The 14226-nt window shown below is 39.5% G+C and overlaps 1 protein-coding gene across 1 annotated transcript in view; it reads left to right on the forward strand.

Moving 5' to 3' along the window:
- Erp44 (endoplasmic reticulum protein 44) overlaps positions 1–14226 on the forward strand; it is an 81606-nt gene that overhangs the window by 63168 nt on the left and 4212 nt on the right. The window contains exons 8-10 of the mRNA XM_041667733.1: positions 2838–2954; positions 4999–5110; positions 6369–6510. Coding sequence (XP_041523667.1) covers positions 2838–2954; positions 4999–5110; positions 6369–6510 — 371 coding nt within the window. The remainder of the gene's footprint in view (positions 1–2837; positions 2955–4998; positions 5111–6368; positions 6511–14226) is intronic.

Raw genomic sequence — 14226 nt, forward strand, 5'->3', positions numbered from 1 at the left:
GCAGTGACATTGGAATCCCCTGGCTCCAGTTTTTTTCTCCCTCTCTCTCTCTTGTATTCTCTCTGGGAACCAGATATTAAAGATGCTGAGCAACCCATGTTTGTCACCCATTTGCATTGCACCTGCCAAACTCCAGACCTGCTGGGAAATAGATTAGCTTTTTAATAATAAAAGCATTTAGGTTGTTTTAAACTTTGCCGAGTTGTTTTTCCTTTTTTTCTTTTTTTAAAAAAACAAAAAGTGTGTGTGTGTGTGTGTGTATTATTCTTTAGGAGAATTTCATACAATATCTCATATTCATTCCCCTCTACCAACTTTTTCCAGATCTACACCTCCTTCCTTACCCATCCAGCTATCTATCTTTGTGTCCTTTTTTTTTTTTTTTAAATCCATCAAGACCTACTTGTAGAACTTAAATATTCTTTGTGTGTGACCTTCTAGAGAGTGATTGACTTCCAGGGACTGCACTCTTGGAGAGAGCTAGCTCTGCCTCTCCCTGTAGCTGTTAGTTGCCAATAACTCAACTGATAGAGATGGGATTGTATGTCCAGCTCCCGTCTCCGTGCAGGATTTGGTCTGGTTTGGGCTTACGTACATGCTGTCTCATGCTGGGAGTTCATGAGTGCAGCTGTCCTGCTGGGTTCAGAAGACACTTTTTCTTGTAGTCCTTAGCCCTTCTGCTTCTTACTCTCTGCCTGCCCCCTCTTCTGCAGTGATCCCTGAGCCTTGGGAGGAAGGGTATAGTGTATATGTTCTATTTAGGGCTGAGCATTCTGTAGTCTCTTATTTTCTGCACTTTGACCTGTTGTGGATCTCTGTATTAATCACCATCTATTGCAAACAGAACTTTCTCTGCCAAGAGTTGAGAAGTGAATTAATCTGTGGGTGTAAAATGATGAGTTGTTAAGCGTCAGTTTAATACTATGTCTATTTAACAGAATAGCAGTTAAATTATTCTGACTTTCTTTTTTAATGTGTTTAAACATTGAAATAGTTGATTGTGCCTGAATAATGGTAGAAATAACTAAGAAGCAAAATTTCCAGTACTATTATTTCAAGTTGATGTAAAGGCCTGTTACCATGAATGTTTCACATTCCAAAGATAGACACGTGAATATTTTTTTCAGGTCATAGTTTTGTGTGTGTGTGTGTGTGTGTGTGTGTGTGTGTGTGTGTGTGTGTGTTTTGAGATAGGGTCTCTCTGTTATATAGCTCTGGCCATCCTAGAACTCACTATATACATACACCAGGCTGGCCTCAAACTGACAGAGGTCCGCCTGCTTCAGCCTCCAAGTTCTGAGATTAAAAAAAAAGCATGTGTCATCACACCTGGCCAAGGTCACAGTTTTTATTTTAATGTGTTTATAATGTTTTGACACTAGAATTAACTTTTATGTAGAGAAATAATTTATCATTACTTTTGTAGCTCGTTTTCAATTCTTAATTCAGATAGTGTTTTAATCCATTTTCTATTGTTATAACATGGTGTCTGAGGTGGGTGCTTGAGAAGAAAAGAGGCTGATTTTGCTCATACTTGTGAAGGTCAGAGTCCAAGACTTGGTGGTTCCTCTGTTTGGTATCCTTAGGCTCCCTCTAACTGTCAAAGCATGTTGAAGGTGTAGAAAGGAGAAAATCTACAAATTGGGCTGTGTGGTGAGATAGGAAACCAAAATCAGCCAAGACCAAATTTGCTCTTTTTATGACAAGTTAATCCCGCAAACCTACATTAATCCCCATGGAGGAGATACCTTGATGACCTAATTGCTCGCCACCTCCACCACTTTGTTAAAAGTTCTACTGCTTCTTGAATTACCCACATGGACCAAGTTTCCAGCGTGTGAACTCTTAGAGGACACACAGAAGCTGTATGCACAGCTGGACGGATGGGCCCCTGCCTGTGGTTTCTTAGGTTTGTTTGTCTACTAGTAGTTACTCGATATCACCATCTTTAACTAATCAGAGCTCAGTAGTGTCTTTAGTGTAATGTAGGCATTAGGTGAACTTGGCCTCTGGCCTACACTGTGCCTTCTTCTGGCTGTATTGTGTTAGGAGTGTTTTTTAGCTTCTGAGTGCTTTGAATTTTGTCATTAATAAAAGTGGTGGAGGTGATAGAACATGTCATGTGAGAAGCTTAAAGAAGTAAGTGACTCATCACCAAGTACCTGTAACAGTGCTGGACACAATAAGCTTACTGAACTAAACGTTAGTTTTTTGTTTTTGTTTTTTAATTATTTATAACCTTATTTTATGTGCATTGGTGTGAGAGTGTCAGATCCCCCTAGAACTGGAGTTATAGACAGTTGTGAGCTGCCATGTGGGTGCTAGGAATTGAAGCCAGGTCCTCTGGAAGAACTTCCAGTGCTCTTAACCACTGAGCATCTCTCCAGCCCCCTAAATGTTAGTTTTCAAATCATCTTATGTACTTTCTATGCTCTGATTTTGCGTGGAAACAGTCACAGGTAATTCCTACTAGAGATGTACTTGCCTTTGATTCCCCACCATTTCTTTTTCAAAGTGTGTTTTCCTGTCCAGAGTTTCTAATAACATTTTCAATTAGAGGAATAGCTTCATTAATTCATTCAAGTAATTTTCTTTATAAAACTGCCTGACTTTAGTGAAACTGTTGATAAATAATTGTCTTAAATCTTTTATATCACAAGTTAGATTACTAAGTTCCTAATTACCACAGATTTGTCCTTTTTTAAAAAGAACAAAACTATTATTTTCTTTCTTAGATATTTATATTTGATGTTTCTGGGTTAGTCGATGGATTTTAAAATGTGTTTTTGCCTGCAAAGATTATAGTAATCTAATTTTTATTTCTGTTTTTATAACAGCGTTCTGTGCCAGACATGGTATACTTGGGATCTATGACAAATTTTGATGTAACTTACAACTGGATTCAAGACAAATGTGTCCCTCTTGTCCGAGAAATAACATTTGAAAATGGAGAGGTATGGGCTCAGTGGGGGTGATTTAGTTCCATTGTGGAAAGAACTCCCTGCCTCTATGCCCATGCTGGTTAGCAGCTGCCCGCAGTAAGACTCCAGTAGCTGTCTTCACAGCATTTTCACCTGCTTGCACTCTCGCTGTTCTAGAACCCTTGCATTTCCAGTCATCGCAGGAGTTGGTAATAATCTTGAAAACTGACACCCACAGTTGGGTAAAGATGTCTAAATGGGTGTCCTTTAGAAGGACACATCTTAGTTACTGTGGGCAGCCCTTTACTATTAAAGATTTTTCTAGGTCCTGTCTGTTCTAAAAGAATGCAGAAACCAATTGAATGGTGATTCTGAAATCTTTTTCATTTTGTTCCTGTTCCTAACATTGAGAAAGAGGGCAGAGTAGACTGCAGTAGTCCACCTGGTGGATAGCCATCTGGTTGTTTCTTGGTTCTCTAGACCTGTGTGTGGTCAGTGTGCTTACCTTTCTTTATTGCCTTAGGGATTGAGCTGGGTTTGTGTACAGAACTAAGGTGTCCCATGAGTTGATGATGGAATCTATTACACTAGGGGAAGGTACAAGCTAGGGCAGAAGGGTACAGAGAGAGATGCGTGAGGAGGAGGGTCAGTGAGAGTTAACAAAAGATATAATCCAAGAGAAAAGAGATGAAGAAGAAAAATCAAATTACCAAAAGATGAATATAATGGCAGGAAATGGGGGTGTGGGAAGATGGAGAGTAAGGTTTGTAAGGTATAAGGTTATCTTTAGAGCGACAAGTGTGTTCTGGAGGGAGTGATGAGTTTTGCAGAACTTGATGACTATAACAGCAGATTGTCCACGTAAAATAGTGGATTTTTGTGGACAAAAGTGACCTCTTAATTAAAAGAAGAGATAATATGATAAGCTTAATTGTTTATCCATATATACAAGTGAAACAAGTTTAAATGTGAGATAGGAATCAAAAGGAAGCCTTTTGTGTCATGTGATGGGACTCAGGGATTTAAAAAATCATTATGAAAGATAACCGATATGTGTGCTTCATGCTGAGGTGTTTTCTAAATGTGACCCTCAACAGGACAGCTAATGACGATGGCTACATGAGGAGGACCTTTCTGGGCTTTTTCATGAAAATGGGAAGATGGTATTTGTTTAGATTAGATGACTCAAATCTACTGTCTCGTGCTTCTTCTGCTCTCAAATAACAGGAATATAAGTTTTAATAACACTTTATCATTTTCAAGGTGTATTGTATGTGTGTGTATTGAAGGGCACATCTAGGGTAGCTGTTTGGTAATAATATTGCTAAAACCATCTGTTGGCTGAACAGGACTATAATGTGGAACTTTATCTTCTGTCCTTAAAACACTTTTCACCTAGGTGAAAACATAGGGGAATGTTTTTATAATATACTTCTGAATAAGCATGGATTTATAATTCAAATTTATTTATTGCTGGCATACTTGTGTTTTCAGTGTGAAGATTGGCAGTTCTAATTAATGTTCATCTCACTCCTGGATTAAGAACTGATTATAGTTCTTTCTTTGCTCACCCTAACTTACCTCAAGAGGCTGCCCTGATAGTCATATACGCAGTACTGGCTAACACAGTGGTTCTCAGCCTTCCAGATGCTGTGGCCCTTTAATATAGTTCCTCATGCTGTGGTGACCCCAACCATAAAATTATTTCATTGCTACTTCAAAACTATAATTTTACTACTATTATAAATCATAATATAAATATCTGATAGATGACCCCTGTGGGGGCTGCTATCCACAGGTTGAGAACCACTGGGCTAACAGATTGGCCAAAGACCTTCCAGGTTAATCCATGTCTGTAACAGAGCAGGGCATGTGTGTATCCTTAGTGCTCATCATAAGATACAAATGGTTGATTTTGTTCTTTGTTAAGTCTCATTGTTTTTCACACCATTAGACCCTTTTTCCTGATTACTTGCAACTGTTAGTTAGACAGATTGAGTCCACACTTGTTCTACTTCGGAAACAGCTAAACTGAATAGAGAAGCCATTGATTTTCATCAAAAGCTTCTTTCCACAGGAATTGACAGAAGAAGGACTGCCTTTTCTCATACTCTTCCATATGAAAGAGGATACAGAAAGTTTAGAAATATTCCAGAATGAAGTAGCCCGGCAATTAATAAGTGAAAAAGGTAGACTGATTAAGGTGTTTATTTTCATCTTTTTCTCACTATCTTTCTCTTCCTGTGCCTAAACACACTTATGCAATGGGATAATACTCTTGTACCCTGTAAAGATTTGTCACTTATATTGGCTTTATAAAACAATGATTAACCAGTAGCCAGGCAGGAAATATAGGCAAGGGAACCAGACTAGGAGAATTCTGGGAAGAGGAAAGGCTCAGTCTACAGTTGCCACCCAGACGCAAAGGAAGCAAAATGAGAATACTTCACTGATAAGAGGTACCAAGCCATGTGGCTAAACATAGATAAGAATTATGGGTTAATTTAAGTTGTAAGAGGTAGTTAGTAATAAGCCTAAGCTAATAGGTCAAATAGTTTATAATTAATATAAGACTCTGTTTCCTTGGGACTGAACGGCTGTGGGACCAGGAAGGACAGAAACTGCCGTCTACACACTTAGGCTAAAAGTTTAACAAGTTACTTTAACATGTAGGTTTAGCTATAAGGACAAGGAAGCAGTGAAGTTAGGATACGAGGCAGTGTTTTCTGTGTGTACTTGCTGTTGTTTTCTGTACTATGACTGTTTCAAGTGGCATGAAAAGTGGGTCCTAGATGAGCAGTATTGTTTGGGGAACCTTTTCCCGGTACCTTAGTGTTTCTCTGATACATTTCCAAAGACATTTGCAGAGACACTGCTAAGAGATAACATACTGTGATCCACATTAATTTCTGTATGGAAGTTGAGCCGTTGTCTGCATTTCTCCACGGTATTTTAGCAGAATTTGGGAGATTAAACAGCTTCTTCTCTGTACTGAGGATAAAAGATCAAATAACGTAACTGATGACATGGTAAAAATTTGCCTATTTTAGTCATTTACTAAATATTCTAGATTTGAATTAAATTAAGAAAAATAGTCAGGCCACAAGGAGCATGAAGATGGTCCCAAGAGAACCTGTGTGTGTTAGACTCGGAGACTTGCTGTCAGAATTTAGAGAACCTTCACAGTAGATAACTGCCAATTGAAGAAATAAAAAATTCACAATAGCATTCAAATTTGAGTTTTCTTACAATTTTTAAGAAGATTATACTCTGCCCTGAAAACTAAAAAAATTCTGCTTCTTTTAAATATTCTGTTTAAGTTTTAGTTTCCTGGTCTATATTAATTTCAAGAATGTTGATATTGTTATTATGCTGTTTTGAGAGTTCATAATCAGAAAATACAGTTAAAATTCTAATGTAGATCTCAAAATTCTGTTTTTTTCAAAGGTACAATAAATTTCTTACATGCAGATTGTGACAAGTTTAGACATCCTCTTCTGCATATCCAGAAAACCCCAGCAGACTGCCCTGTCATAGCTATTGACAGCTTCAGACATATGTATGTGTTTGGAGACTTTAAAGATGTATTGTAAGTATCTCCTTTTATTCTTTTTAAAATTACATCCCACAAAGTTAACTATGAAACAATTGCTTGATTATTCTACATAACTGTATATTGTGAAAGTAATACTCAGGGGTGGATGTAAGAAGTTAGTGTGTAAGATGTGGGTGTGGCATCAATGACTAGAGAATTACAGATGTTAGGTGATTGCGAGCTAATCTCTGAAAGAAAGATTGTATACTGGGAGAAATTAGCTTTACTCTGAGGTCAGTCTTTGGCAGATCAAGGTCTAGGTCAGGCTGGTAGTGTTTGTTTTCTCATGATTGCATTTTGTAAGAACGTTAAGATTATGTTTATATAACTCAGAATTTTTCTACAACCAGGAATTCCCTTTTTAAATTTTTTTTTACATGCCAATCCCAGTTCCCCTCTCTCCTCTCCCCCACTTCCCCCTCCCCTTACCACCATCCCACCTCCCATTTGCTCCTCAGAGAGGTTAGGCCTCTCCTGGGAAGTCAACTAATACTGTCCCGGCCCCTTGTTGAGGCAGGACCAAGGTCCTTCTCTCCCACCCCCCACCCATGAACCTAGGCCAAGCAAGCTATCTCTCCATAGAGAATGTGCTCTTCAAAGTCAGTTCATGCATTAGATTTAGATCCTGGTACCACTGCCAGTGGCGTGGCCCTTTATACTGCCCAAGCCACACCATTGTCACCTGTATTCAGGGGGCCTAGTTCAGTCCTATGCAGGTTCCGCATTTGTCAGTCAGGAGTCAGTGAGCTTCCACTGGTTCGGGTCAGCTGATTCTGTGGGCTTCCCCATCATGGTCTTGACTCCTTTGTTCATATTATCACTTGTCCCTCTCTTCGCCTAGAGCTCGGCCCAGTGGTTAGTTGTGGATCTCTGCATCTGCTTTATCTGTTTCTGGAAAAGGGTTCTAGCGTCCCTGGGGTCGTGGACGGTAGGCCCACAACCAGGAATCTCTAATGGCATGTAACGAGAACCTTTCCAAAGAGGTACTAATAAACATGGAAGCCTTGTGACTACTGCAGAGACTGAAATCTTACTAGCTTCCAGGATGTGAAGTACAGTGATGAAAAGTTTGAAGTATTAATATATGAAAATTTTAAGCAGTACAGTTTAAGTAATTCACACTTAAATATTTCTTGGACAATTCATTTAAATTTTCTAAATTTCAAAATACTATTCTGAGAGGATAAGTTGAGGTTTCACTGCCAAATAAATAATTCCACATAATTGACTATTTCAGTAGAGATGGGATTTTCCAGAAGAATCTCAGTTCTGAAACCTATGTAGTATTGAGTTCTTTCTTGAGCTGGTCACTGAACTTCTGTTTCTTCTTCATGCATAAAGTGTGGTTGATAGTTGCCTAATGAGACCTTAGTGCAAATGAGTGAGGGGTGATGGATGTGTTATAAGCCATAAAGTTGTAACAAATACTAGTAGATGGTTGTATTATAAATATATCAAAGGCCAGTTTTAATTTTACTTATACTCAAAGACTATCATTTAACCTATTAATTCAACTAATGATTTTCTAGGTCTTCTAAATATAGTCATTATGCCAGATGTCAAGTGTGTAAAATCTACTGTGACTGAGTCTTCTGGAGCCTGAAGTTGGCCCAGTGGCAGGTGGTGGGACGTCCACCTGTTAGGGATGGTCTGTAGTTTAGATCTGTAGATGCTGGCCTGTTTCCTGAACCCAGTAGGCTGGTTTGGAACCTACAGTCTTGACTGGAGGCTGAGGAGTATGCAGATGTTGGCTAGATCTTAGGCTTATAGAGTAGCCTGAGCCCAACCATAAGATAGAGGTGAAGAAGACAAAAGGACTACAAATACCCAAATAACTACAAGGTAGAGATGAAGATCTGTTAGATTTGATAGTGTATATTGCAGCAAATTGCAAGTAAAAATTTAGAAGTTCTTGTAAGAAACTGGCCTATGAAAAGAATAAATGAGAGGAGTGGCGATAGGTCCAGAGAGACATGGGTTAAGTAATTTTAGCTCTCTTGGATGGAGAACCTAAACGTGATTAAGTGCTTGTGAGGCAGAGTCCAAGGAGTAAAGAGTAATTGAAATGGGAAGATGCTCCTCCACGATGCAAAGCAGAGGTCATAAAGGAGATGAGAAAGAAAGGAAAAGGAATAGTAGCCTTCTGACTCTGGGAGAAGGGTGTTGCAGAGCTTCTTTGTGGGTGTTTGGAGTCCTGGTGGACTGCAGCAAAAGACTGTTGAAGTTCTTGTTTTTCACTGGCAAGTAAGATCACCTACTGAGAGGGAGGAACCCAGGCAGTTGAGAGAGCAAGACTGTATTGGATTTAAAACCTGAGCAGCTTACCTGTGATCCATTTCTCTAACATCCAGGCATATTGAAAACAAAATCCATATCGTATAGACGGCCCTCAGTTGTGTGAGCATTTTCTGTTGGGTGAGATCTGGCCACCCTACCTAGTTGGGAGTCTTGTTTTGCCCTTCCCCAAAAACTGCGTGCTCAGGCTGAGAGGCTCTTTCAAAGAGAAAGAGAGCACTGACTGCTGGGCTTTCTGGGGGCTCACAGGCATTGTCTTAGTCAGAGTTCTGTTGCTGTGAAGAGACACCATGACTCTTAGAAAAGGAAAGAAAGCATTTCATTGGGGCTTGGTTATAGTTTCAGAGCTTTAGTCCATTGTCATCGTGGTGGGAGTGAAGGGGACAGCAGCATGTAGCAGTCAGTACTGGAGAGTAGCCGAGAGTTCTATATCTGGATCAACAGGCAGGAGAAAGAGATTGAGCCACTTACTCCAACAAGGCCACACCTCCTAATCCTTTTTAGTAGTGTGCCACTCCTGATGACTAAGCATTCAAATGTATGAGTCTGTGGGGGCCATTCTTATTTAAACACCACAGGTAACTGTAAGTAATTGTACTTAGCATTGAAATGCTCCATGACCAATGTGTCAGCTTTATGAAGTTCACCAGTGCACCTCTCAGCTTCTAGTTGTTAACACACACACACACACACACAAACACACACACACACACACACTTTAGATCTCTTTTTAATGAGAAACTCACGGTCCTAACTGTAAAGTCTTAAATTATGCTTGGAAGTGAAGAGGATGCTAACCTTGGTTAGGCCTGCAAGCACCATGCTCAGCTTTTTTTTTTTCCTTCCTTCCTTCTTTCCTTCCTTCCTTCCTTTCTTCCTTTTCCTAGGAATATTGTGTTAGCCCTCTGTAGGACTTCAGCTTGCTTAAGTCCTGTCCAGCATTTCTGGAGTCAGATTAACACTGGCATTGGGATCTCATTTTGGAGTCTGAGTCTTGGAGAACCCAAATAAGCTCTAGCAATCATATTTCTTTAAAAATAATAATTTTTTTATTTTGTTTTTATTTATGTGTGCCTTTGTGTGTCATGTATGTGAGAGTTAGTTACAGGTGGTTATAAGCTACTGGCTATTGGTCCTGGGAATCAACTGAAGTCTACTCTGGAAGAGCAGGAAGAACTCTTAACTATTGAGCTGTCTCTCCAGCCCTGTGTTCATAGTCTTTATCGCCTCTCCCTGGCTTTTTTCCCCAGCTGTAGCCTTCTGGTTCAATAGATGGGCTGTTGGCTAAGTAGAGCTAACCTGCCAGTTAGTGGCATGTGATGCCCTGGGAAAAGAAAAAGTAAATCTGAGCCAATAGGAATTTTCAAAGAAATCTGGCAATGAGAAATGAAATTTTCTATACTGCAAGTGGTGCGTGCCTTTAATCCCAGTACTCGGGAGGCAGAGGCAGGTCTGCAGAGCTAGTTCCAGGACAGCCAGGGCTACACAGAGAAACCATGTTCTAAAAAAATAATATTGCACTTGAAACTCTTTAAAATAATTCACTTCTTTAATGTCTCCTTTAGGTGTCCAATTTCCCCTTCCTGCTAACAGTTTTTTAATTGGGAGTGTAGTACATGCTGTGAGAGCTAAGTGCTGCGCTATATGATGCTAGTGTTAAAATCCAGTAAAGCATGCAGCAAGGTGAATCTGGCACATTTAATGGCTTGTATAATTGTTATTGTGCTGCCTGGTAATTAGGGCTAAAATGATAAGCACTTTCCATAAATTACTGTCATTACTATTACTTAATAACTTAGCATTTCTGGAGTCATTTGGTTAAAGTGTGATTGTAGTAACAGAAGAGGAATCTACACCTGCCAGAGGTGGCGTTAGGAGGTGGAGACTGCCAATAGAATACTTAGCTTCTTTTCAGAGAAACTGAGTCTCCTTGAAGTAAAATGATTTGAAGGCCACATAGATAACCAGTGGCAAAACTAGGATTTGTATCAAATCTATTAGACCCTAGAGTCCCAGCTCACAGTCCTATATACAAACAGTGATAACTGTAAAAGGCAGTGGAAATGCTACTGTGTAAAGAGCTAATACTTCCAAATGGCAAAAATTAGATCCCAACTCTGTGAGCTTTGGGTTCCTGTGTGCTGGGCAAATGCTCATCAGTAAGCTGTTCCTTTAGCCCCTTTCTCCTTTTTTAATCTTGAGGGAGGGTCCTGTTGTCCAGCGTTGACTAGAATTTGTGGTTCTCCTGCCCCAGGTTATTATTAGCTGGCAGTTCAGGCATGTTGCACCATGCCCAGCCTGATAGAACTTCTTAAAGGGCACATTTTGTTTATCCTATACTGTTTTTATTTTATTCCTTCTTACTAAGTTGACTGGTATCTTAGTCAGTGTTCTATTGCTGTGACGAGATATCATGATCATGGCAACTCTTATAAGGGAAAACATTTCACTGGGGTGGCCCACTTACAGCTTAGAGATTTAGTCCATTGTCAGCTTGGAGGTGTGCAGAAAGAAGGAACTGAGAGCTCCATATTCTGATTCATGGATAGCAGAAGCAACTGTGACACTGGGTGTAGCCTGAGCATAGGAGACCTCAAAGCCCACCCCCACAACAAGGCCATACCTACACCAACAAGGCCACTTCTCCTAACAGTGCCAGTTCTATGGGGACCATTTTCTTTCAGACCACCACAGCTGGGCCATCTGAACATCTTCCTACCAAGAAAGAATTTCCTTTCATGGAAAATTAACTTAGAATTCATTATAGCTCTAAGTAGAAAACAATAAACAAAAATATTCTTAATAATCGGGAAGGTAAAGTTCTGAAGAGCATCGAAAACACTTAGAAAAATGGTAAGTTAGTTTTCATCAAGTTAAAAACCTTTGTGCTATGAATGATGATGTTTAAACATAAGCAAGATGCAGAGATGTCAAGTTAGCACACAAGCAAGGTGTCCAGGGTCATTACCTAGTCAAGAAATGCAAGTTAGCATGCAGTAAGATGCTGATTTGTGTTCTTCAGCTGCAGCAGCACCCTGCCTTCACAAGCATGTAGATCAGCTGCAGTCTTGGTGCACACTGATGCAGTTTGACAATTTCTTTGTAACTTAAGCATATATGTAGCATCTGACACAATGTCTGTCCTAGAAAATAAAGTTCACACAGAAATTTGTGCATATATGTTTGCCATAGTATTGTTTCTGATCACCAAAATCCTGACAGAATCCCAATGTCCTCAACACGATAAAGGAATAGACTTTTGTATTCCTCAGTAGAATAGTATTTGGCAGTAAATGGACTACATGTGAGGGGAATGGATGCCAGTTGTATATTAAGATGAAAAAGCCATTCTCGTGAGTACATGTTATTAGTGTATGTGTGGATAGGATCAGCAAACGTGAGTGCTTGCCAGGATTAGAAGGAAAGGAAGGTCCAACTGCAGAGAGGTGCTGGAGATCTTAGCTGGTTTGCCGAGGTGGTAAGAAGATGTTGCGCATTTGCTAAAACTTAGAAAATTAAGCTGGGTGTGGTGGCACATGCCTTTAATCTCAGCGTTCAGGAAAAAGAGGCAAATAGATCTCGGAGTTCTAGGCCAAGCTGGTCTACAGAGCTAGTTCCAGGACAGCCAGGGCTACATAGAGAAACCCTGTCTATTAAAAGTGCCGTGGCTCAGCAGTAATTCAGCATTTGCAAGCTGATCTGTGGGTTTAAGACCAGCCCAGCTACATGCTGAGACTGTCTCAAAAACAACAAAACAAATTACACAACTTAAGTTTTTTTTTTTTAAAAAAAGAATTATCTACTATGCATCAGTCTTTGAAAATAATAAAGCTAGTTTCTACCTTGTACACTTGTCAGAGGGCAGTCACCGTATACTGTTTTTGTGTGTGTGTGTCGCTGGTCTAAAAGTAAGTCATTGTAAACCAGACGTTTAGAGGGCAGGAGAGGCTTAGCGCTCCACACTTAGTGTCCAGTTAAGACTGAAACGAAAACAGGATTTATTTCTTGTGCCAGTTTTCTTGCATGTTGCCACACTGACTACTCTAACAATTTATTGCTCATTCCTAATACTGACGGGTCCTTTCGGAGTACATGCTAGCTAAGAGTTCTTCCCTAATCCATCTCCTTCCCGGCCTCTGCTTTATGCTTACAGTTCTTTCTTTCCTCTTGTCTCATGGCACGAGGATAATTCTGAAGGTCAGGGAGAAACCTGTCTTGAGTGTTTGTCACATTTGGGATTTACTCCTTCATAAGTTAGTCCTTGACTAGAAGTAGTTCCAATGGTCTTAGGAGCTTATAAAGAAGCCAGCAGCATTATCTCAGGTGTGGTAGAACATTCAGAGTCTGTGGCTTGAATTTTAGACTTCATCACTTAGCTGTGGGGTCACAGAAGATGATGTCAGAAGCAATGTAAATTGATCTACTCTCAGTGTTTATCTCTGGTGTACATGTAATTACTTTTGCGCCAGAGAACCTTTGCAAGGAATTCTGTCAATACAGCTACCTGACAGTCATTTGTATTTGTAAACTGTGCATTTGGCACCTGCTGGTCTCTACTGCATTGGAGCTAGTGGGGAGCCAGCATGGTGTACAATGAAATTATTGGTTGGTACAGCTCAGTGGGAGTTATTGAAGGGGGAAAAAACAACCAACCAAAACAGCCTTTCCAGGACCTCGGGATAGAATTTAAAAAGAAAAATTAAAAACTGGTAATCTTAACTGGTAATGTTTGCTATGCAAACAAAACAGAAATATTAAAAAGTCAGTCTGCTGTACAAGGAACTAGAGTATGTGTGGTACTGCATTTTAATTTTTGTAATAGATATAAAAACAATAGGTTTCTATTTGGAGCATATAATGAATGTTCCAAAGCACAGAAATCTCCATAAAAGGCAGGCAGTTCATTTGCACATAAGTATAAATTAAGCAATGAGAGGAAAACATTCAACTTCTCAAGAAATGTAAATTAAAATCCTGCTATCTGTTACTTATCAAATTAGCAAATGAACTTCAGTTTAAAAAAATTAGGTTGGCGAAGGCTTTTGAATTCAAATCAATGAATAGCAAAAATTGATTGGCCTTATAGGTATCATTTGTTCCTTCATTACTAGATACAAGTCAAGGAAATAATTCCATAGAAGGCCTGCTTTGTAAGTCTGCTTTGCTCAGCATAGTATGGACCACCTCAAAAGAGGGTTATATTTCAGGGATGATCCACAGGCTCATGCTGGGTTCAAATGCTATGAGATATTGGATGGTGCTCTGGTTATAAAACTGAATACTTTTGCATGATTATCCTCTAATTATATTTTTTCCCTTTGAATCCCAAAATTTTTAGTGTGGATTTGGAGGATATAAGTTTTTTGTTTGTATGTGTGTATGCTGCTAAAAGTATATGCATTCACACACAAACAC

Source organism: Microtus oregoni, unplaced genomic scaffold (genome assembly GCF_018167655.1).
Source record: "Microtus oregoni isolate MIOR12 unplaced genomic scaffold, Mior012 000017F_ref0000208, whole genome shotgun sequence".
Classification (NCBI taxonomy): Eukaryota; Metazoa; Chordata; class Mammalia; order Rodentia; family Cricetidae; genus Microtus; species Microtus oregoni.